Genomic DNA, 25,352 nt, shown 5'->3' with positions numbered 1-25,352 from the left:
TACTTCGCCGGACCCTCACCGCAATTCCGGAGAAAGAGCTACCCCTATCTTGTATCGTCTCCTCGCGACTGAAGCTTCCACCGGCGACGCAAACTCAAACCTAGAAGAGCAAGCATATCGGGAGAGGGAGAGCAGAGACGACCTAGAGCAAAGAAGACGAGACAGAGGAGAAGAGACCCCTCCGGCTCCGGCACGCGCCGCGACGTCTGTACGCCGGAGAGTAAGATTCAGTCGCAGATGAGATGAAAGGTCGAGAGAGAATGTAGATAGAGCATAGATGCACTCTTTGTTCTCTTTGTTAGAGCAATGACTTAAAAAGTAGGTTTTACTTTTTGGCTTAAAAATATGTACATTATGCATAGATGCATGCACTTCTTTGGTAGATCAATTTTTTTTTTTTTGCTCATGGCTAATTGTTTCGCGTGGCTGCACAGGTCTATACTGGAGTGCGCCTAAGGCATTACCAGCCAGTAAGAGATAGAACTATCATGTGATGGGCATTACCAGTCAGTGTGACAAATTAAGAACTTCAATATTTTTCTACTTATGTGATATATAATATTCTTGTTTCTGTAATATGTGAACACAGAAATATGATCTTGGTGAATATATTTTCTAAGAGCACGATTGTTGGGAAGATGTAAACACAGTTCCTCAAAAATAAAAAGTAAAATTAAAAAAATGAAAAATTAGGAAAGAGGAAAACGAAAAGTTGTGAAATAGCAACTTTTAAGATATCATATAGAAACTTACATGCATGTGTGTCAGTTACTTATTGGTTCTATTTTTAAAGTAAAAAAATATTATAATAATAATGTTTTTTTTAGTTTACAAAAAAAAAAAATAATAATGTTTTTTTCTTTTAGCACTTTTTATTAGGCCTTGGATTTATTATCTGGGATCTGGATTCGATCCGAGATTCGCTCCAAAAATAGAATACTCGGGGAACCTGAATTCGGATAGTAAAATTTCGAATCCGTCAAAATCGAATCCGGATCCGGATATCTTGATTTTTAGGCCCGTGTATCCGGATCTGTATTCGTATTTTTAAAATATATTAAATTTTTAATTTTATTAATAATTATATTTTATATATCAATATTTATATATAAAATTCGTTTTATAATATTATATTATATTATAATTTTGAAATATGATATATATATAGACATATCTATAAATCTTGTATAAATATTTAATTTATGTATTATTTTTAGAATTTTAGTTTTTAAAAGTATTTTTAAAAAAATATTATTTTTACGAATCCGGATCCGAATATCTATGGATGATATGATGTTTAGACGGGTATCCGGATTCCGGATATCCGGAAACCACGAATCTGGATCTGGATACTAAATCCATGGATCTGAAGAATCCGGATCTGGGTACTTTAAATTTTCAGGATATTCGGATTCGTCACATTCCTATTACTAGGGATCGTTACCCGCGCCAAGGCGCGAGATTTTTGCATTTTAATCTACTTTTATCTCTTGTTTACTAATCTAGCATTCAGTTTTTCAATGCATTTTATCTTCACCATCTCTTTTTGTCTTGTTTACATTTGTTTTCACGTTCTGTCGTTTGATTTGTCTTAGTTTTGGCTTGTGTAATAACTTAACCATGCTCATTCTTCTTTCATTCTTTATTGATTGATATTTTTATCTCGCTTAGCTCTGTGATGCCACTAATTTGCTCGAATCATTTTTCATCATCTGCTTCGTATTCTTTTCATCTCCACTTGCCTATTTGTGCATAAAATGACTTGATCATTATATAGTAGCACCGATAAGTTAGATGGAGAATGAGGTATGAATGTAAAGTAGACAAAACAGTTAAAATCTTACTGATTATGAGAAATATAAGAAATCAATTTTCTTGAAATGACGTATAAATGTCCAATAGCGTGACAGAAGTACTTGTTCATGTTCTCACCAAACTTCCAATTCTACATGTATACATAAATCTATTAGAGTTATTGCCAGCACTCTGTTGTGATATTTGTTATCTAAAATAATCCATCCAACATAATAGGAAAAAGAAACCAACGAAATTGTAAAGCTAACCATCAGCTGAGATGTTTTTGCTGTCCTGACACATTGCAAGCTTAGTGATTTCACTGTCAAAAGCAACAAACTAAGCAGTCATATACATCCGAGACATTTATTTACAAACGGTTCCTAGCACAGAAAAAGCATATTATTATGTTACGGATAATAAGTTTGATGCATAAATACAGTTTAGAATTTTTTTTCCAACTGAACATTTGTGCCTACTGAATTACCTTACAATACCCACTGTATTGTGATTTTGGCATGTTAAAACTGAGAATCAACATTGGAGCTTGTGTTAGCATTTGGAACATGAAATATAGCACCAGCAATTTCCATTGTTAATTCCATTGACAATAGCTGTGCAAAAGAACTCTGCTAGTAAAGTAATTGTAATTAGTAATTTTTTACATCTTAGTGTCGTACAACTTCAAAATGATAGACACTTACAATCGACGGCTCTCAAAGATGGACCGCAAACCATCTAATGATATGCTTACCTCATCGTATAAGTAATCCATGTCACTTCCCTCCCATGGGTAATGTTGCTGGTGCAGATCAATTCCCTCCACCTCTTCTTCATCATTAGGATGCTCTGCAATATACCCTCTGTAAGGTTCAAATTTATGTCGCTAGAATTATCAGAGAAAGAAATATAAAGTGCCCTCCAAATCTTCAGGCGCATAGACATTTTCTTTATTCAATGATCTTCATTCAACCTAACAACCATCAAAATAAAAAGAATGTGAGGCACATAATCTTCAAAATCCAAGTTTAGTGAATGGAAAAAAAAACTCAGGAAGACAGAAAATGTCAAACACTCACTGGCTTCTTCTTCTTTTACTTCTTGGCTCCCGTGAATGAACTGTCAAAGCCATCATTATTTGCAGGAAAAAAATTAAACAAAGCAACTGATGAAAAGAAACAAATATGTTTCACATCACATAAACTCTTCTTGAACAATCAGGCAACGGATAGTATGTCTCCCGTGTGAATCAGCTGAGTCCTCGATGTCATCCTGAATGACAAATGTCTTCTTCTTCTTCTTGGTTAGATCAAAGGGTGCAAGCTAAGGATGACCAAATAAAATTAAAACCACACAATCATGATTTATCAAGCAAAATAAAAGAACCGATGATGAATTTATTAAAAATGGGGAAAAGTAGAGACTAAAGAAGAAAAACTGATTCATGAAACTCAAAGAGCCAATCTATGTTTCATAGATGAGTCATGAACCGATGATTAAAAATTGAAAGCCCTAAACTTCCATTGAAGAAAATGCTTACAGGCCAACGAGGTTTATTGGGTTTGTTTTTAACGAATCTCCATTCAAAACGTGAGTTATAAAGTATTTATTAAATCATTAGATAAAATAAATAAGTGTGGGTCCCACAGAGAAAACCGAAGAAGCAAAGGTTTCTGACCTTCGTAAATATATATATTTGTTTCAGCCATTAATGTACAAGAATCTTTTACCTCAGTGGTATAAATGTTGTTGTTTAGATTTCAATAACCTGAGTTCGAGTAACAAACTTGACACTCTTTCACACTTTTTAAAAGTGGAATCCACATATCGCTGACGTGTCGCATCAGAAGTGATGCAACTGCCCTATTATAATGTAATGCAATGCCCTATTATAATGTAGATTATCGGTTCTAACCAATGGGATGCTCTAAGTGATATATAAGTTAATATAATAACAAAGCACACCAATGTTTTCGGAATTAACACATTGCTTGGGAGAAAGTTAGCTCCCCATCAAATAATTTCCTTCAGAATTTCTTGAGGGAATGTTATATTCCACATAATTAATAAAAATGTTGAATCTGTGTATGTACGTAATAACATTATAACAGCAATCCAATCTCTCGTTCAACATCACTAGGCCCGGCCCTAGGCTAAAACCCGTAAAGCAAGGGCTTTGTGCGGCAGAATAAATAACTTAGTTATGGGCACCAAATTGTTCATTGGTTCCTTTAGTCTAGTGGCTTTAGCCGTTAATTTTTATAATTTTTAGGAGCTTCCACCCTAAGTCACGGGTTCAATCTCCAGCTTGGGCTAAAATATACATTTTTACTATTTTTGATAATAACAACCGGTTAAGATACGTTCTTTTTTTTTCTTCCTTTTTCACAAGATACAGTTTTTTTTTCCAATGATTTAGTTTGTTTATATATGCATATCACTTATATATTAATTGAGAAACATTACAACATTGTTTTGTACCCATGTGTCGTCATGAGAATGAAATTCAGAATTCTTAAAGAAATAAGTTGGTTCATCTTAACATATATTATATTTTTTTTATTAAACTAACTATTAAATTGATAAATAGTGTATAAAAGAATATTCTCGCACTTTCCTTAAATAAAAACTACAGAATTGTTTAATATTATTAACGTATATATGAAAATCAATGATTATGAATAATAAATATTTGATAATAATTTTTGTATCTTAGCTCTTTTTTGTTTAATTTTATATTATTAAAAGATATTAAACAACTATATTAATCATATAATAAAAAATTAAATTTTTCCTTATATGTTATATTTTGAATTTTTAAAACGACTATAAATTACTAAAAACGTTAAATGTCTCACACTAAATTTTTTTAATCAATGGTTTAACTTTTTTTGGTAATAACAAGATACAAATGATCATAAATCATATGAATATGAAGTCTCATTTACTAGACATTCATATTATATATTAATATAATTTAAAATTAAACTATACAACATAGAAAAATACTTAAATATGATAATTTCTAAATTTGTTTTGAAAAAGTATTGAAACCGTAATATTTTAATTTTGAAATTTGTATTCAAAAAATCACACATTAGAAATTTTGTATTTATCATATGATTATGAATTCTCAATAATAAATATTTATATTAAAATATACTATATATCTATGTCCATGTCATTAAAATTTAGTTATATACCATATAAAATATATAAAATGATTGTTTTGTTTTATTTACCAAAAAATATCGTAAATAAACAAGATATATTGTTTTGATTTATATTTTTATTCTAATTTAATTATATACATAATATGTAAATGAATACAAATAAATAATACTAGATAAAAATTATTTTTATATATAACATTCATCCCGTGCAATTGCGCGGATCTTAAGCTAGTTAAATATAAAGAATAAAATAGAGACTATATAAAAAAAACTGCCGTGTATGTCTTTTTCAGTTCTTCTCAAGCAGATTCTTTTTTTTTCTCTGAAAAAATTGTATCCTCCATGATTATTTAATTTTCGATGCTCACTGGTATTTTTGCATATCCCAGTATTTCATGTTACCTCTTTTCCACTTATTTTTTTCGTTCTTTCTTCTTTTTCGGAATTTTTATAATATATATTAGGATTTATGGAATTTGAACAAACATAACATTATCATAAAGTTATGTTTCTGAAAATTATTAAAATAGATAAGGTTATGCACGTTAAAGTTAATGTTAATCTGAATTGATAATTAAAATTGCACTTTTTCTGTGTAGATTATAATTGTCTTTCATTCACTAATATTTCTCTGATATCAGGTTTATATACATATTTTTTTTAAATGATTAAATAAGCTGAAGATAATATTAATTGTATATATAAGATGGTTGAGACACATGTTGTAAAATAAAATAAAAAATTATATTATATTAGTGTTTTGTATTATTCTAATTTAATAGTTAAAATGTAATATAAAAAGTCAATAATATATGAGGGACACTATTTTTTATATGCGCTTTAGGCACCATTTCAGACCGGACCGGCACTGAACATCACCTGGCATATTTCTCCTCGGCCATTTAAAAATTTTATACCTCAAAACTAGCATATAGTTTCATTTCGATTTCGATTTCGAAATCAAAATTTCCCTTCCAAGATCGAGATGGTTTATTTAGAAGCTATTTATGATTTGACTAGTTTTTTAATATCCTTTTTGTATTACCAGTAATATTTCGGTGTAATAATGAGGTAGGAAGTGAGAACAAAATTTTAAAAGATGGCAGTAACCGTGATGACATATACTTTTAATAAATTGCGCCTCCAGCTCTAAAGGAATATCTTATTCTTGTTTATATAAAAGTAAAACATTGAATTACTTTTAGAGATTATATTTTACACATTGCTTGGGAGAAAGTTAACCACAAAACTATACCCTTACGAAATTGACTAAATATTATATTCCTGAGTGGATATGTAATGTAGATTCTATGTATCCAAGTGATAACAACAGAACAAATCTCTCACGCAATATAATATGTCATTTTTTTATCATCAACCATTTGGAATTTAACACCACAAAACTAGCATAAGTTTTCATCCATGAAATTATGGATATAATATTCCTTAAGATAGAGTGTTATGGTTTCCTTAATTTCTCTTATCACATGTGTGTTTCAGTAAATATTCCATACATGAAGTAAACAATCGCGAGAAGTAAAAATGGCGGTAACTCAACGGTAACAGATTTTAAAATAACTAAAGACCAGGAGAGTAGACTGCATTAGATTCACGCTAACCTAGTGGCACGGCAGCACATGTTCCAATAAGACACAAGTGCAAGTATAAAAAGGTTATAATATTAACCGAAATGAGATTTAATGATTCACTTGGTTTCTTCTTGGCTTCTTTCTTTTGATTTTGAACACTGATTTTTTAGGTGAAAATGGAGAGGGTAAACGCTAGATTAGCCGTTCTCTCTGCGCACTTGGAGGTGTCTGATCCCATGCCGGCGGCGATAAAGCCATGGTGCACATCAAGTGCTGGTGCACCGCATGGATCCTTAATGGGAAACTTGACGATCGTTGATGAGCGTACGGGGAAGAAGTATCAGGTCCCAGTATCTGAGGATGGTACCGTTAAATCTATTGATCTCAAGAAGGTATATTTAACGAGTTTGTAATATGACAAGCGTGCAGTTGATCTAAGTTAGATTAAAGATGTATTTACGTGTTTGATCTGCAGATAACGACAGGGAAAGATGACAAGGGACTTAAATTATACGATCCAGGTTACTTTAACACGGCTCCTGTTCGATCTTCCATTTCTTACATCGACGGAGGTGAAGGCATCCTACGTTATCGTGGATACCCAATTGAAGAGTTGGCTGAGAATTGTACTTTTCTTGAGGTTGCTTACCTCCTCAGTAAGTCTTCTTCCATCATCATCATGTCATGCAGCTTCTTGTTGCATGTAGTTTATTTCCTTTTGAGACACCAAACGTTTGTTTATAATATTGCTATTCAAACGGAGATGAAGGTTTTATCATCTTTTGTGAGTTTTTTTTCTTGAATTTTTCTGTCTCCCTTAATGTTCTCTACTTAATAGGTTACTACTAGTCTACTACCTTGTTTTTTTCTCTCTTGCAGTTTATGGGAACCTGCCTTCACAACGCCAGCTAGCTGATTTAGAGTTTGAGGTTTCTCAGCATTCAGCTGTTCCACAAGGGCTTCTAGTGAGTTTCATACTAGCTTCCTCTCAAAAAATCTAAAACCATTTATTTTCAAGTATTAAGCATGGTCAGTTTTGGGATAGCCGAATAAATCATTCACTTTTGCCCCCAAATTTTAAGAAGTGTTATACATAGATCCGTGACCCCTTAACTATTAAAAGTTTTAAAACTAAAATTAGCCAAAAAATGTTGATGACCCCTAATTCATAGATGTCGCCTTGAGTATACGTTCGTTTGTCTTGATTGTAAACCATGATAAGGTCCATCAAGATTACTGAATTATGTCTATCTTATAATGGTTACTGACCATTTTACTCTGTAACGCTTAATATGAAGAAGCTGACATCTACTGTATTGTATTTGGAAACGTGGAGGCATGTGTATATATATCTGATTAATATGGTATAATAACCTTACGTAGTAATAGATTCTTTATGACGATTTTAATAGATTGTTTCTGAATGTTTTCCCCAGGATATTATCCAGTCCATGCCTCAAGATGCACATCCATCGGGTGCTTTTGTCAGTGCGGCTGCAATGAGTGCACTTTCCCTCTTTTATCCTGAAGCAAATCCTTCTCATATGGTAAGTTTCATAAACCTGTTTTTGTAAACGTGTACTCTACGCTAACTCGCTTTGCTCCATTTGTCTGTGCTCTTGATGTTCAGGGCCAAGATATTTACAAGTCAAAACAAGTTCGTGATAAACAGATATTTCGTATTCTTGGACAGGTATTATTGTTTACAATTGATTTTGTACCATAAATGCATGTTTTTTTTTTTTGAAACACCATAAATGCATGTATATGTGTATGTTAAAATTAATATAATGTGTCATATAGGCACCTACGATTGCAGCAAATGCTTTTCTGAGGACGTCAGGCAAGCCTCCTGTTCTTCCTTCAAGCAACTTTTCTTATGCAGAGAACGTACTCTATCTGCTGGATTCAGTGTACGTAAGCCACTCTCTGTCATCTGCTTTAGTCAGTTTAGTTTCTAGCTTAAAACATGTCCATAACAGGATATATATTCCTCTCATCATCCATCGATTCCAGGGGCAATAAGTCTTACAAACCTAATCCTCGGCTAGCTCGAGTGTTGGACATCGTCTTCGTACTGCATGCTGAACATGAAATGAACTGCTCTACTGCTGCTGCTCGGCATCTTGCTTCTAGGTACTAATTATATAACTCTGGTTAGAGTTTTTTCATTATTAAGTCTGCTAAAAAAAGGAAGATCTACTCCGTGATGTTAAAAGTTTTGAAAATTGATTAAAACACACACACAAATTTGAGTTCGCCCTAATACTCTCTCTGGTCCAAATATCGAGGAGCCGTCGGCCATCAACTATTTCGACGCCGGTGAGGCCTCCGGCCGCCGGCGTCGGAATCTCTGTCAGGATTTCTGCTTAGCCTCTTGCTCCTCTACATCTTCCGCTCGCTCCACCATATTTTGCTCTGTTTCCTTTCTCTTGTGTGACTCTTTAGGCGACAAATCTCAACCGAGACTGTCTCTTGCCGTGAGAAGAAGAGATCTGTGTTTCCGTTTTGGTGTCTGCGTCACCAGACCCGTGACTCTCTGGGGGACTCCCCACCGCTCCGCCGTTCCTGTCAACATCAACCACAGTGACTCACTTTCGCACCACGTTTGCAATTCTGGACCAATGACGGTGAAATATTCAACGCGCGTAGTAGCTACACCGCAAATCCCTAGATCCATGTCTTCCCGGCTAGATCTACCGTCGGCTTCGCCGACTAGATCTACTGCCGCCTCCGCCATCCCAGTTACTCACGCCTCATCTTCCCGCTACTCCTGCTCCGAAGACCTTCACCGGATGCCACTCCTTCGACCGTCGCAATCTCTTCCCTCGTCCATAGTTTCCGGCATTTTGAAGTCCTGTGTGGTTGGGATTCCACCGTTTACCAGGCTTTCAGGGCTAGAATCTCGATGTCTGTTAAGTTTGAGTGCTCCCCGATCCGCTACCACCTTATTCATCTCGAAAGTATACCGGTTTGGCAGTCTCCTCTGGGTTTCCGAGAAGATCTCTTGGGTTTCAACCGCTTGCTCCGGTGAGCATCCATCTCCACCGTTCGACGTTCCCATCTCCTCACCACCCATCTCCACTTTTGGCGTATCTCCCAGGTACTCCCCATCTCCGGTAAAGCGAATGGTTGTCTCCAACCCGAGGGTACTAAGTTTATGGGCCTGGCCCTTTCAGTCTTGTGGTATAAGAACTGTAAAAGTGACTATGTGATTAACTCCTGATGTGTGGGTTTGTGTGAAGAGCTTCAAGATTTCTGATGGATTCATTAGGGTCTTTGTTATGCGATTATTGTTATACCTCTCTTTTATGAAGATTGTTTCGGTGGATACACTGTGTCTGCTTACGGTTTCAATCTCTTCCTCTACCGAGAAGAGTACTTTGCAACCATGCCTCCTCTCTATGAAAGGAGATGTTTTCTCGGGTCTATTACCGAGGCTTTGCTTCAGTTTACTCACCGGTTTGTTATCTTGTGGAGCGGTCTGTACGGGACCTGAAGATGCAATCGAGAATAATTTGATTGTTCTCGTTGGTGAGGGCTGTCTCTCAACGTCGTCTTGTGTGACTATTCTCCAGCTGTCCGATTTTGTCGGGAAGGCTTTTTTGACGCATTCAAGATTTGTTTTGAATTCGCTGTCACCTTCTTCGGAAGATTTATCTGATTTAGTTTTATCTATCTCTGTACTTTATGTTTTCTTGCAGAGAGGATGTAATATTCCCTCTTGTATTGTATCAGAACAAGGTTGAATGAATGAAATTAAGTGGTGTTACAAAAGAAAAAAAAAACACACACACAAATTTATTCAGTTTTAAAATTTTTTTATTCAGTTTACATCTTTTACACCAAAAGTTTATTACTAAAACAAATTCAACCAATAAAAAATCACACTGCAGAATATAAATGGTCACAAAAGGCAAGTAATTTTAATTTTTGCATATAAATTTAAAAACATCACTTAGACTTAAACAAAAAGAATTGTTAAAACATCATTTATATTGAAACTGAAGGAATATGTTTTAATAGTGTATGTGTTTTTGTGTAGTGGTGTTGATGTGTACGCTGCTATTTCCGGAGCTGTTGGAGCCCTTTATGGTCCACTTCATGGTGGTGCAACTGATGCTGTGTCTAAGATGTTGTCAGAGATAGGAACTGTTGAAAACATTCCAGACTTCATCCAATGCGTGAAGAACAAGTAACCTAATACACTAAAACTAAAAGTATCTTGATTACGATGAGACGTTTATTACATTAATGTTAACTTCTTTCTCCCAGGAAGAGGAGGTTGTCAGGTTTTGGACACCGTGTTTACAAAAATTACGACCCTCGAGCAAAAGTGGTTAAAAAACTGGCGTATGAAGTGTTCTCCATTGTTGGAAAGGATCCTCTGATTGAGGTACTTTAGATCATCTCTTGCTTGACGGTTTGTTGAATGTGGTTTGAAAGACTTGATGTTTGATGTTAATCAGGTAGCAGTTGCTCTAGAGAAGGCCGCACTCTCTGATGAATATTTTGTTAAGAGGAAGCTTTACCCAAATGTTGATTTCTACTCTGGATTAGTCTATAGGTTTTACTCATCTAACATATTCTTGCTAATGAGTTGTTGTGACCATTAAGATCTTTGCATGACACTTTTGTGCTGGTAATTGAAATGGACAAAAACACAGGGCAATGGGAATCCCGCCACAATTCATTGCAGTCCCACGTATGGCTGGATACTTGGCACACTGGCTTGAGTCGTTAGATGATCCTGACACTAAGATCATGAGACCCCAACAGGTAAAAAAAAACACTCTTTGATAGATCAATGACTTTAAGGGCTATTTGGCTCATGAGTCATTATACATACTTCTAGATGGACTTTTTGATTGGTCAATGACTAAAATGGTTTTCTTTTTGGCTCATGAGTAATACATTCCATTATGCATAGATACAAACACTTCTTTGTTTGATCAAAACATTTTATTAGGCTCATGGCTCATTATGTGACTGCACAGGTCTATACTGGAGTGTGGCTAAGGCATTACGCTCCAGTGAAGTGATTTGGATTCTGATCAGATTGGTCATTGAAATGGGCAATAGACCAGACAAAGAACTTCCATATATGTTGTATTATGTATTTGTACATGTTCTGTAATACATAAAAACAGATTATGATGTCGTGAATATATCAATATCTTTTGCAAAATGAAATAAAAAATATTAACATATTATAAGTGACATATAAGTACTTGTGAATGTAATAAAAAAAATTATTGTACTATAGAAAGTCCCAAGAATGTGATGTTTAACAACAACATTCCTGTATCAAGAAAGTTGAAAAAAAAAATATAATTCTTGTTAATGTATTTAGTTTTTTTTTATAAACTAAAAAATGTAAACAACACATTGAATTGGAGAAAGTGAACCCTGAATTATATGTAAGGAAAAAATTGAATATTATGTTTCTAGAGTGAATTACATAATGTCGGTTCTAATCCATAATTAAAAAAAAAACTAATCTCTTGCTAATTTTAATTTTTTTTTGGTCGCTGAGTAATTTTATTAAAGTTTTCAAGTCAACTGACTTGTGATGGAAAAACAAACGAGTTCAAAACAGAGTAGAGTACATAGCGATAAAAACATCAGTAGATGTCTTGTGATAAAAGAAAAATCATCCTAAGGAGGATAAAAAGAAGGGTCTGCCCTAACTTCTTTACACCATGAGCGTGTATGGGAGATGTATATTAAGCATGAGAATTTCTCATAACTTGTGACCTGAGAGATGACGAAAGCCACATAGTACCACCACTTGCTAGATAAGATTGATAATAGCAATCTCTGATAGTAGCAATTCCAGTAGTGATTATATTGACCTCACTGGAAACCAAAAACACTTAACATAGATCAAAACTGTTCATTGATCGCAAGATTCTTGAATACCAAGTGAAAGGTGAAAACCAGAGACTCGGGAAGAGCTTTCCACATAGTGGTAGATGATATTCAATGATCACTCTTTAAACCCGGAAGCCGTGAAGCGCCTCCTCCTACAAATCGATTTCTCATGAATGCTGAAGACCAAAACCTTAATCTGAACTTAAAGGATGAATGAAAATCTATGAATTAGAACCCTGAGAATTGAAACTCTGCTTTTATCTACAGTAGTAGCTTGAGAAGAGCGCAGCATGATCCAAAGTCCAACTCCAAGTGATGAATCCGTACCCATTCAGATCAATGATACTAAAAGAACTCTTCGCGAAAACGTCGGTCTCCAATAACATGACTAGAAACATTTTATCTGACAACCTAAACTTTGGAGGAGGCAGAACAACTCAAAGAGACTGACCACCAAACAATCTCCCCAAAAAACGAAAGCAACAAGAGGCCGAGACAAAGAAAAAGGAAAAAATACAATCCGGATAGAGCAAATCCACGAAGACTAGCTTCGTTAAAGTGACACTGTAGGAAGACTCACAAGAAACCGCAGATCGAGACATGAGAGAATCAAAGCGAAGAGAAAACCTGAACGGATGACCCCCAATCGATGCTAGTACAAAGCGAAAGAGATGATACGCCACCACATCCTTGACAGCCATCAACGACTGAATAACACGCCAGATCTATAACAGCCACACCATAAATACGAACCAAACTCAAAACTCCATGAAAACACACATGAGGTAAATCAAAACAAAGAAAAAGAGAACGGAAACCCTCTCCGGTGGTGTCGAGGAGCTACAATCACCGGAGAGGCAGAGATCTACTACAAGAAAACTTGGCGGGATGTTTGGCGGTGCTAATTTTAATTTAATCATGGGAGAAAATATAAAATGCTTACCTAAACGTGGGATAAGAAGATGGGACCCACAACGGGTCCAAATTCAGACACGAAAACAGGCCCCACCCAATAAGCGATGAGCTGTATATTTATTTTGTCTTGTTTTCACAGAAAAAAGCCCTTCATGTTTACAGTTAATTACACAACAGCCCCTTTCTTTCCTCCATGATCAACGACAAGGTCGAATACGATCGCTATTCTTCAATCTCTCTCTCTCTCTCTCTCTCTCTCTCTCCGTCGTCTTCATTCAATCTATCTCAGTGATTTACTCGCAATAGAAGTCGCCTCTTAATCTCTCTCGAGAGAGACTCAGGTACATCATCGTGAATCTTATAGTCTTCCTCTCGATTTCTCTCTGGTTTAATCTCTCACTGATCAATCTGTTACGATTCGTGTTGTTCGGATTAGAAAAGTTATCTCCTTTCGTAGTTTTTGATTCAATCTGATTCGGATCTCTGTCCGTGATCATTCACCAAACTTTTCTAGATTTAAAGATTTGATCTTTATTGCCAATGATTCAAGTATTGTTTCAATTGTTGTCGTTTTCTTGTCCTAATCTAGACAAATCTTTATGTTACTGTCGGAAAAAAATAATAATCCAATCTCCTTTAATTTGCACTAGTTTGTTTCACCATGGCCGGCCAAAACGCGCGTTTGAATGTGGTCCCCACTGTTACAATGCTCGGTGTGATGAAAGCTCGTCTCGTTGGAGCCACAAGAGGCCACGCTCTCCTCAAGAAGAAGAGCGACGCTTTAACCGTTCAGTTCAGAGCCCTTCTCAAGAAAATCGTAACCGCTAAAGAATCAATGGGAGACATGATGAAGACTTCCTCTTTCGCTCTCACCGAAGTCAAGTACGTCGCGGGCGAAAACGTCAAGCACGTCGTCCTAGAGAACGTCAAAGAAGCAACGCTCAAAGTCCGGTCAAGACAAGAGAACATCGCCGGCGTGAAGCTTCCCAAGTTCGATCATTTCTCCGAAGGCGAGACCAAGAACGACTTAACCGGTTTAGCTAGAGGTGGACAGCAGGTCCAAGCTTGCCGCGTGGCTTACGTGAAAGCCATTGAGGTTCTTGTCGAGCTCGCTTCTCTCCAGACTTCGTTCTTGACGCTTGATGAAGCGATCAAGACGACGAATCGGAGGGTTAATGCGTTGGAGAATGTGGTGAAACCGAAGATTGAGAATACGATCAGTTACATCAAGGGGGAGCTTGATGAGCTCGAGAGGGAAGATTTCTTCAGGCTGAAGAAGATTCAAGGGTACAAGAGGAGGGAAGTTGAGAGACAAGCGGCTAATGCTAAGGCCTTTGCTGAGGAGATGGTTCTTGAAGGGATCTCTATGCAGAGAGGGATTTCGATTAACGCTGCTCGTGATTTGCTTGCTGGTGGTGGTGCAGAGAAGGATGCAGACATTATTTTCTGAGGTGTGTGTGTCTTCATCAGACTATGTTTCTTCAAAATAAAATGGATTTGATGTACAGATGAAAGATTGTATCATCTTGAGTTGTGCTTTGCTATGATTTTTCTGAAGATATTTGTGATTGTTACTCTTATATGCGTAATGATTAATTACCTTTTAAAAAAAAAAAGCCTTGATGATAGACATTGATGTTGGACAAGTAGTGTCTTGTTCCTGGTTTGGCATTGGCCTGCGGGTTCGGTTAATTTGGGTTTTCCGGATCTGTAAATTAGAAGATGAAATCGTTCGGACAGGGACAATTTTGTATGACACGATTTCATCTTCTAAATACATCAACACTGCTTAATGTTCGTCTCTTCTACCCTAACATTCTAAATAGCATCAAAAGCCTTTTTGGTGATGATAACAATATCAAAACTGAGATTATAAGGATATAATCATCATTAGTTACTAAGAATATTATATTAAAAAAGGCCATAACAGTGCCTCTTTAACACTCTCAGAATGAACAGGAACAACTTTACCAACTCTCAACGGAAAACACCGAGCTGATACTGAAACCCATCAAAGTAAAGCGAGACTTTGGATTTGTAAGACTGAAGCTTCTCCATGATCAACTGAATCGACGAGTCAGCTTCCACAACTATAATCTGCGACCTGAAGATGAAGATGGGCTGATCCGCAACGCGAGAGAGAGATCCAAAGGAACTCACGAGGTTGCATAAGCCAATGTCTTGACACACAGAGAAGCACAAACAAGACACATGCTTATATACGAATGTGGATGATAGCATTCCTTATTCTTCAAGCTAGTTGCTTTAACTAATGTTACTGATAAGCTGGGCAAGTTTATATAGAAAATGTGCTAAAAGAAGATCCTCTTCATTTTAGAGAGTCATACGGGATGTATCCAAATATTTTCTTGAAGTTATGCAATTTTCTCCGAGAAGACAAGTTTAACTGTTACAAGATATATCAGCTTTGAAGAAATGATTGCATCTTTTCTCCTAGTAGTTGGCCAAAATTCTAGGTGTTGCTATACAAGATGTACTTTTAAGAGATCCAAGTTTGCTATAAGTGAGAATTTTCACAAAGTTTTGCGAAGCTTTAAACCGAATTTCATCAAGTTTTATGGCTATGGCCGGAACACCTCAAAAGATTAAAGAAAGTACAAAATTGTATCCTTATTTTAAGACATCATGCTTATTATTTTTTATCATGATTCAATTATTATTTTCTGTATATCATAAGTTTTCTTCTATGTTCAGGATTGTGTCGGAGCTATCGATGGTATACATATATTTGCAATGGTACAAAAAAAGATGCAGCTCTTTTTCGCAACAGAAAAGGTGATATATCGCAAAATGTGTTGGATGCATGTAATTTTGATCTTGAATTCATATACATGTTTAGTGGATGGAAAGGTTCAGCTCATGATTCAAAAATATTAAATGATGCTTTAACAAGGAACACTAATCGACTACCAGTTCCGGAAGGTACATATATAGAAATATATATTTTAAATCATACATCTGTTTCTAAATAATTAACTATTTTATTGTGTAATATCAGGAAAATTTTATCTAGTTGATTGTGGTTTTGCAAATCGCCAAAAATTTTTAGCTCTATACCGAGGTGTTCAATACCATCAACGAGAGTTTTCTGGTCAAGATTCTACTCCTGAGAATGATAAATAGTTGTTTAATCATCATCTTGCTTCCTTGTAAGGAAAAGGAGGTGCAGATTTCTTTCGTAAGTTCTGTAGAACAGATAATTTTCTTGAAGAAAAAAACTCTGATGATGTAGAAATCTTGAAGAAGTTAGTAACAATGATGAACAAATTTTTGTAACTCAGGATCAGTAAAGAGAACATACCAATCAAGTGAGAGCCACAATAGCAACAAATATGTGGAGTGATTTTATGTTATAAAATCACCTATGATATATGAAATGAAAAACATGTATTTTAGTTTTTATATTTTTTATTTTACTACAAAGCTGAATTTATTGTAAATCCATTTGATTGATTTATAATAATCCACCTATTTTGATTTTGAATTATGTATTACTGATTCTGAAACCTATTTGTTTGATTTTAAAAATCAATGGATTTATTAAATCCAAAGAGGATTTCTAAATCCATTAAAATACTAGAACCAATAACCCCCACTAAAGCTCTATGGGGTGTTTAGTGGAATTCAATGAATTAATGAATTCAATGGAATTTAAATTTAAAGTAAAATACTTTGTTATTGGATTGAGTATTTGTTAGATGAAATTTGAAATAAACTAAAATCATCTGTTATTCAGTTTCCATTTGATTTTATCAGTATTCACTCTTCTTGAATTCTAATGGATTTTTGTATCTAAAATAAGAGTAAAACAAATACAAGACTTTTGCTTAATATTTTGAACGAATTCAATTGTATAAATATTTGGAGCACGAGAGATCTATTTCACATTTTCAGATGTTGATAGGGAAAGTGAGATTTTGACTGAAGAGAAAAAGAACATACTAATAAAAGTGTGCAAAAACTCCTAGGAGTTAGAATCCATGTCCAAATAATAGTTATTGCCAAAATGTAGAAGTCCAAACTGATCGTGTTCTGTATTATGTTAATAAGTGATTTGATTTATTAGAGATATGCAAAAACAAATTTACTTTTTAGAAGAATCTGAAAATTGGAGAGGACAGCGATAGGTTGAAGATGATTCAAAACAGCTTTGACTACATTCACAAATTCCACTTCTTAACTGCCTAATAAATTAAACTAATTTAAAAATTATTTTTAAGCAAAAAAACTACTTTTTTATTTTTTTTGTTTATTTATCTTTTCTACTGTTTTAGGACCAAAGACATAAAACGGGGAGACTTCAGCATGATAAGCGTAACCTGAAAAAAGAATAGGAGTCCAAGTGGTGTTTGGTAAAGAATTTCTATGTATTATGTCTAATTTGCATTTTCTATTTTGCATCATTCTTTAGTATTATCATAGTTGTTTTCTACACTAAATTATAGACTGGTTTCCCCATTAGTCTTTGTGAATGCTTAGTAATTAGAGAAAAAGTTATGTTCGCTTTTTTTTTTGAAAAAACGTTGTTTCTAATCTGTTAAACCAAATGAGCCAAAACAGTACATTTTGAATAATTGTCGGGCATGGCCTAAAACATAACTAAAGAAAATACACTCAAGAGTTGTTACAAAACAGGTAAATGATTAACATGAAAAAAGTTATTTCAGACATATCAAGTTACTATTGGAAAGATGATTTTTTGTTGAAAAGGACAAAGACAAACAAGTGTGATTACCAGGTTGTTATGGTTGTGGATGATTCACTAACATGTCGGTATAAGCGGTAAATTGTGCAAAACAATTAGATTAACATTTTATTCAAGTACTTGCTGTTAATATTTTAGTCATATGATTAATAAAATAATTAAATCCATATTTACAGTTTAGTATTTTGAAAGACTTAAAACTGCTTTGCTTTCTGTATTTTATAATAGGAAAATGGTCATAAAAAGCCTCAACTCTCACATTTGTCATTCAAATTGATAAAAATTTGAAAATATATTATGTTGGTTCAGAATTTTGGTATAGTTTGGTTAAAAAGTTTTTTAGTTAACCGATTACCAAACCGAACACCAAATGTTTTTTAGTTGCCGAATCAAACCAAACAGTTAGGCAAATTTGGTTCGGTTTGGAGGTCTATTTTGGAATTCTCTAGTTGAATACATGGTTTAAGTTCATTGTGATATAGACATGAATCAAAGCGTCGATTTTTCTTGTATCGATTCTTCTACACCACATCCAACTTTTAAGAATTAGGTCATGATGCTGCGTTGCATGATACTTGTTCAGGAGATAAGACATGGCATGTCACACACTAGGACATATTCGTTGCTTAACATATTAGCTTTTACGGAATCAAAAATTAAGTGGAGAAAGAATAACTCAAAGCAAGAAAAAGAATATAAACTTACATTACCATACAAAAAGCTTGTCCATATCCCTTATCTGTAACAAGCAAGACCATTCTTTCAAGCTATGGACAACTCCAGAAATGGCTATTCACATGCTCCAAATCAATCTAATAGATATGACTTAGATACAAGATCATCGGGTTGGCGAAGAAGGCCTGCTTTCTCTGTACAAAACCCTTGGTCCAGGACTGGTTCGGTCAGTAGCTTTATCTTTTCATCATATACATGTTAATGTTTTAGCCTCTTGATGTTTTGGTGTTCTCTTTCAGATAGTTAATAGGCGATTTCTCGATGATCCTCCTTCTGCTTACCCATCAACTGTGTACTTACTCATCAATTCATTATCATCTGAACCTATTCTGCTTTTGATTTTATTTCCAAGTCTTTGCATACTCTTCAAGAATTTGAAAACCGATGTTTTTGACAGAGATTCAGTACCACCACCACCTACTACTACACATCAGGTTCCAATCCGAACCAGCAACAACGTGCGGAGGCAGCACCTAGAGGCACTAAGACAAGCCGTTCACAACCGACATGATAGTAGACCCGAGAGCAGCTCAAGATCAGCAGCAGCATCACAAGCCAAAGAAGAAGACAACGTTCTGAAATATCTAACAAAAGAGACATACAACCCTGTCCCAAAAAGTCAGCTTCTCAGAAACCTCAGCTTATACTACAAAAACAAGAACTCAGGCCTCGAAAGCTCGAGAAACCCTCAAGGTTACTCCGGAGGAGACGAGAAGAGATGCTCAGTGTGTTTAGAAGACTTCGAGCCCAAGGAAACTGTGATGCTCACTCCATGCAAACATATGTTCCATGAGGAATGTATAGTCCCATGGTTGAAGAGCAAAGGTCAGTGTCCTGTCTGCAGATTCATCATTCTCACGCCAACAAGACGAGATCATTCTCCAGGTAGTAGCCCTGATATCGCCGGAGACATGACAGTGAACGATCTCTTCACATTACAGCTAATCTCTATGGTACAAGCAATGGAGGAAACTTTCCTTTTTGGTTATCATCATCGCCATTGAATCATAACTTTGACATCTCTATCTTTGTTGTACCTTTAACTAACTCAAATAAATAATACTCCATCTAAAAAACAGCAAATAAGGATAGACAGATGTGTCAAAGTTTCTCTCCCAGGCGAGCGTTTCGAGAAAGGTCTCTAGCTTTTCGAAAAGTCACTTTCTAACCCTTTTTACCCGCCAGACTTTTCCGCTTTTGGCTTGATTTCTCTGACTTTTCCCTAGCTTTTTCAAATTATTCCCTTTTTGAGTTTTACCAGCGGTTTCTTCACCGATCTTGGCCAATACCCCCCGGGTTCTTCCCCCGACCCGTGGTCGGAGGGACCGCTGCCGGCCGATTTCAACATCCGTCGCCGACCAGAAGAAGCTCTAGATCTCAGCTATGGTTCTCTCATCTTTAGAGAAATGTTTAACCGAAGTTTATGATACAGGGGTTCCTGTCCTTTCCAGCGTTTGAAAAAACCTTTGCCTGCTAGAGGAGGGTGTCCCCAACCTCTTCTCCTTTAGCTTGCTTACTACAGACAATTCACAAGAGTAGACAAAACGCAGTCCATCCGCGTTTTGGCGTAATCAAAAGTTATATCAAGATGCATAGAAGACTTTCTGTGGCAGAAAAAGGGAAACAAATCTGTTCCGATGAGCACCAAGCACCGCGAACAGCCAGAATCCGGGCAGAGCTCCCGGAGAACAATGAACTTCTCGATAAATGCTCACTCACCCTGATTGGAAGACTTACAAAACCGTCGGTGCAAAGGATTTGGCCACTGCTTTCCTTTTTCACAGACCTCTGGAAGTCAGATGTCAGACCAGTAGGAGCTGACCTCGGTAATGGTCTGTTCTAGTTCCAGTTCGAACGTGAAGAAGACCTATTACGCGTGTTGGACAAGAGACCTTACCATTTTGCTAGATGGATGGTCATAGTACAGAGATGGGAACCAACCCTGTCAAAAACGTTCCCTTCTATAATTCCCTTCTGGATAAAAGTGCATGGGGTTCCAATACATCTCTGGTCAGAAGAGATACTTAGGAGTATCGGAAATGACATTGGGCAATTCGAATCGGCTGAAATTACCCCTCAATCCATGAGGATGAGAGCTCAAATCAACGGACTTCTCCCTCTGATCACATCTACCGTCATCGAGTATCCTAATGGAGATGAAGTCATGGCTACCTTGGTGTATGAAAGGCTAGAGAAGCACTGCTCTACCTGTTTCCGCCTTGATCATGAGATACATGACTGCCTAGAGGAAAAGGCAAGGAAGAGAGCCCTCAAAGCTTCCATGGACATGGAATCTAACAAACAACTATCTTATCTCTCGGTGAAAGAATGCCGAGACGACTTGGAAATTGAGCCCCACAAGGCTACCTTCCAATTCTCTGCCTCGAATAGGTCCGAGCTACGGGAAGGAAGACCCCCAAGATACCCAAAGGAGGCTCCAGGGAGACGAACCCACAAAGCTCAACCAAAGGAATGGCAGGAGAGGGAATCCTCTAGACGATCTTACCATTCCATGGACCACTCTCGCAATGAGGCCCGCCACTACCACGCTTCCAGAGACTCAAACAAACAGCGACCAAACTCTACTTCGCAAGGAAGAAGTTTTTACAGAGAAATTCCTAGGAAGCAACCCTTAACTGATGACAATAGATCTAGCTCCACAAAAGAACAAGCTCCTATGTGTGAAAAGGGGGTTCCCTTACAAAGACAACCTCCTTCGTTACCGGAAGAAGCCATTCAAAGGGCAAGGGGAGAGGTGCGTGATGTCATGCTGCAATATACCTCTAGCGCTGATCCTACGGAATGAGAAGCTCGTAAGGAAAGGATGAGACAAGCAGAGGAACGGGGAGAATTGGAAGAAACAACTATCCTAGTGGCTCAGGCTGCTCTGAACGCAAGCACCCAAAGACTAAATGGTAAGCAAATTATCACCACACCAGAGAGAATCCCTGTATCACAGCGACTAGGATCAACTCCATTACAGGAGCGCAGCCCTGCTTCACAGCGACTCAGAACTACCTCACCCCGGGGTGCTGTCCTAGAACAACGTAGCACGGAAGGGATAGAGTTTCCTCCAAGCTCTGAACGGATCCCAGCATCAAGTAGATTGGGACCTACCCCTGACTCCCCAAGAGGAACAGATCCAACTGATACAGTCTCTGCGAGTAAAAAGAAACTGGGACGTCCTAGGGGAAGTAAAAATGCTCCACCAAATCCTAGCACAACGATGGCTTCAGGAGCACGTAAGCGCAGAGTAACACACTCTAAACCGTCCCCAGTGAGGAAAACACCAAGTGTGGTGAGGGAAAAACCAGCTGTTGACCCAGCTAGGGGAAAGAGTCAAGCAGGAACTTCAGCCACAAGTTCGGAAAACAGACCGCTCTGTAAAATGATCCCTGCAACATCGAGAAGGAAGAGGATGGATTTTCAGACTCCATCCATTCCCGGTCCTTAAAAATTACGAGCTGGAACTGTCGGGGTTTAGGGAATCCCCAGACAGTTCGACGTCTAAAGGAGATTCATCGCACTGTCTCTCCCGACATTCTTTTCCTTTCGGGAACAAAAAATCCCGATCCTTTCGTGCTCAGCAAAACTCAGCAGCTGGGATACGATCATCACCATCTCATACCGCCGACAGGCCACGGTGCGGGTGGCCTAGCAATATTTTGGAGGAAAGAAACCAAGCTCCACATCCTCACCGCAAACGCAAACTTCATAGACACATGCATTGAGTATGAGGGAAAGTCGTTCTTTGCTGCCTTTATTTACGCAGACACTGATGCTGTAACAAGAAGATTATTTTGGAAACAATTGGTGTCGCTTATGAATAACAGAGAAGATTCAAATTTTATTACTGGTGACTTCAATGATATTGTCAACAATGCGGAAAAGGAGGGAGGTCCAGCCCGAGCAGAGGGCTCTTTCGTGGACTTACGATCTTTCTACTCGGAAGGAGACTTATATGACTTACCCCACTCAGGGGATTTTCTCTCTTGGAGAGGTAAACGAGGTGATTACCTTGTTCGCTGCCGACTGGATAGAGCAGCGGCGAATAGCGCTTGGGCAGAGATGTTCCCAACGGCCCGCAGCCAATACCTAGACTACGAGGGATCTGATCATCGACCCATAGTCACCATTGTTGAACGTGAGAGAAAGAAGCGCAAAGGAATGTTTCGCTACGATCGTAGGCTAAAAGATAATATTGAAGTCAAGACCTTGGTGGAGGAAATTTGGAAAAACGCTGGAAATGTCTCCATTAGAGAGAAGATCGCATTTACGAGAACAGCAATTGTGGAATGGAGTAAAACACAATACCTCAATAGCAGAGTGTTCATTGAACTGAAGAAACAAGAACTCGAACTAGCTATGATAAACCCAGTGGGAGACCAAGAGCTGATAAAAAAGATAAATGACGACCTGAGTAAAGCGTATCAGGAGGAGGAAGAATATTGGAGACAAAGAAGCCGTCTGCTTTGGTTAAAGTTGGGAGATCGTAATACGGGGTATTTTCATGCGGTATCTAAGAACCGACGCAGAGCTAATAATCTTTCAGTCCTGGAGAAGAGCAATGGCGAGATGGTATATAAGGAGGAAGATATCACAAAGGTCATAGTGGAATATTACCATGCTTTGTTCACATCAGTGGTGGGCGAAAGACGAGACACCGTAACCCATGCCCTTCAGCGCATGGTCACGGAGGACGACAACAGCAAGCTGACTAGCCGGCCATCAGCACAAGAAATCAGAGATGCAGTCTTCTCCATTCACGCAGATAAGGCCCCTGGGCCGGACGGGTTTTCCGCTAGCTTCTTCCACTCCAATTGGGAGATCATCGGGCATGATATAGTGAGAGAAGTACAAGATTTCTTTGATACCGGAATCATTCCACCGCGGATCAATGAGACGAATATTAGAATGATTCCGAAGATCCAAAGCCCGCAAGCTGTAGCGGACTACCGACCCATCGCTATTTGTAATGTTTTTTACAAGATCATCTCCAAACTCTTAACGAGAAGATTACAGCCCCTTCTGTCAACCATAATATCGGAGAATCAGTCCGCTTTCGTCTCGGGCCGAGCGATTTCCGATAACGTGCTGATCACCCATGAGGTCCTACACTTTTTGAAAACCTCGGATGCAGAGAAGAGATGTTCCATGGCTGTCAAAACAGACATGAGTAAAGCCTACGATCGGCTGGAATGGGAGTTCATCGAGCTGGTCCTCACGAGATTGGGCTTCGACGACAAATGGGTCAGCTTAATCATGCAGTGTATATCCACTGTCACATACTCCTTCCTCATCAACGGCTTGCCTAGGGGAAGGGTTAAAGCGAGTAGAGGTATCCGTCAAGGAGATCCTCTTTCACCATACATCTTCATTTTGTGTACTGAAGTTCTCACGGGACTATGTAACAGAGCAAGCGAAGAGGGTTCTCTTCAGGGAATTCAGGTTGCAAGGGCATGCCCCCGAGTCAACCACCTCCTCTTCGCGGATGACACTATGTTCTTCACCCGAGCTAACAAGAAAAGTAGCCAGGCTTTGCGTACGATTCTCCGCCGGTACGAGGAAGCATCTGGACAGACGATCAACGCGGACAAATCGTCCATATCTTTTTCAAGAAGGACCCCGGAGACTCTAAAGAATGTTGTCAAAGAGGAGCTGGGCATATACAGCGAAGGCGGTGTGGGTAAGTACCTCGGATTGCCGGAACATTTTGGAAGAAGAAAGAGGGATCTCTTCACTTCCATAGTTGACAAAATCAGACAAAAGGGAAAGAGTTGGACGAACCGTTTCTTGTCCAAAGCCGGAAAGCTTACAATGATTAAGAGTGTTCTATCTCCTGTCCTTTCTCATGCCATGACCTGTTTTAAATTACCGGTATCACTGTGCAAGCGAATCCAGTCTGCAGTCACAAGATTTTGGTGGGATGACAAAGAAGGACAACACAAAATGGCTTGGACTTCATGGGAAAAAATGACGAAACCCAAAGCCATAGGGGGACTGGGGTTCCGAGACTTCTTGGCTTTCAATGATGCATTCCTAGGAAAACTCGCATGGAGGATATTCCACAATCCGGACATCCTACTCTCCCGAATCTATAAGGGTAAGTACTGCAACTCTGAGGATTTTTTAAGCGTAACAGAGAAAAAATCGATCTCACATGGCTGGAGAGGAGTACTGCTTGGAAGGGACCTTCTCAGAGAAAACATGGGATGGATCGTCGGAAATGGACTTTCGATCAAAGCCTGGCAGGACCCTTGGCTGAGCATGATAGAGCAACAGAGGCCGATCGGGCCTGCGACCGAAACATCTTCAAATATTACGGTAGCAGAGCTATTTATCGAGGGCACAAGGGAATGGAATGGGGAAAAAATTCTCGATATCTTCCCTCAGTGGGAGTCGACTATCAGAACCATCAAACCAAGCCTCGCGGGAGCACCGGATAAACTGATTTGGCTGGGCACAGACTCAGGAGAATACACTACCAAGTCCGGCTACCATACAACAATAAAATTGAGAACTGTGACAGAGGAGACTACAGAAGAT

The 25,352-nt window shown here is 37.7% G+C and overlaps 4 protein-coding genes across 5 annotated transcripts in view; all 4 read left to right on the top strand.

The window, feature by feature from the left end:
* The window catches only part of LOC106309187 (citrate synthase 2, peroxisomal-like), a 5,000-nt gene extending 3,949 nt beyond the window's left edge, over positions 1–1,051 (top strand). Inside the window, exons 12-13 of the mRNA XM_013746249.1 lie at positions 435–485; positions 950–1,051. Coding sequence (XP_013601703.1) covers positions 435–485; positions 950–1,051 — 153 coding nt within the window. The remainder of the gene's footprint in view (positions 1–434; positions 486–949) is intronic.
* Positions 1,052–6,552: 5,501 nt separating this feature from the next.
* LOC106311979 (citrate synthase 2, peroxisomal-like) lies at positions 6,553–11,701 on the top strand. Its single transcript, XM_013749340.1, has 13 exons — positions 6,553–6,639; positions 6,727–6,948; positions 7,032–7,212; positions 7,436–7,521; positions 7,993–8,103; positions 8,187–8,249; positions 8,360–8,469; positions 8,573–8,692; positions 10,602–10,751; positions 10,832–10,952; positions 11,026–11,123; positions 11,224–11,335; positions 11,554–11,701. Exons 2-13 carry the CDS (start codon positions 6,733–6,735, stop codon positions 11,596–11,598), a joined length of 1,413 nt encoding a protein of 470 aa, XP_013604794.1. The 5' UTR covers positions 6,553–6,639; positions 6,727–6,732; the 3' UTR covers positions 11,599–11,701.
* A 1,795-nt stretch (positions 11,702–13,496) lies between these two features.
* On the top strand, positions 13,497–14,806 carry LOC106311981 (V-type proton ATPase subunit D-like). The gene is made up of 2 exons (XM_013749341.1): positions 13,497–13,686; positions 13,996–14,806. Exon 2 carries the CDS (start codon positions 14,007–14,009, stop codon positions 14,793–14,795), a length of 789 nt encoding a protein of 262 aa, XP_013604795.1. The 5' UTR covers positions 13,497–13,686; positions 13,996–14,006; the 3' UTR covers positions 14,796–14,806.
* A 3,822-nt stretch (positions 14,807–18,628) lies between these two features.
* LOC106307952 (E3 ubiquitin-protein ligase At3g02290) lies at positions 18,629–19,897 on the top strand. 2 transcript variants are annotated; one of them, XM_013745052.1, is made up of 3 exons: positions 18,681–18,972; positions 19,046–19,098; positions 19,204–19,897. In XM_013745052.1, the coding sequence occupies exons 1-3, from the start codon at positions 18,841–18,843 to the stop codon at positions 19,808–19,810; spliced, it is 792 nt and encodes a 263-aa protein (XP_013600506.1). In that variant the 5' UTR covers positions 18,681–18,840; the 3' UTR covers positions 19,811–19,897. The 2 variants fall into 2 exon arrangements, with proteins under 2 accessions (XP_013600505.1, XP_013600506.1); XM_013745051.1 differs by having other exon boundaries at positions 18,629–18,972; positions 19,046–19,897.
* The last annotated feature ends 5,455 nt before the right edge of the window (positions 19,898–25,352 follow it).

This window comes from Brassica oleracea, chromosome C8 (genome assembly GCF_000695525.1).
Source record: "Brassica oleracea var. oleracea cultivar TO1000 chromosome C8, BOL, whole genome shotgun sequence".
NCBI classification, from domain to species: domain Eukaryota; kingdom Viridiplantae; phylum Streptophyta; class Magnoliopsida; order Brassicales; family Brassicaceae; genus Brassica; species Brassica oleracea.
This window is presented reverse-complemented; position numbering and strand designations above follow the sequence as displayed.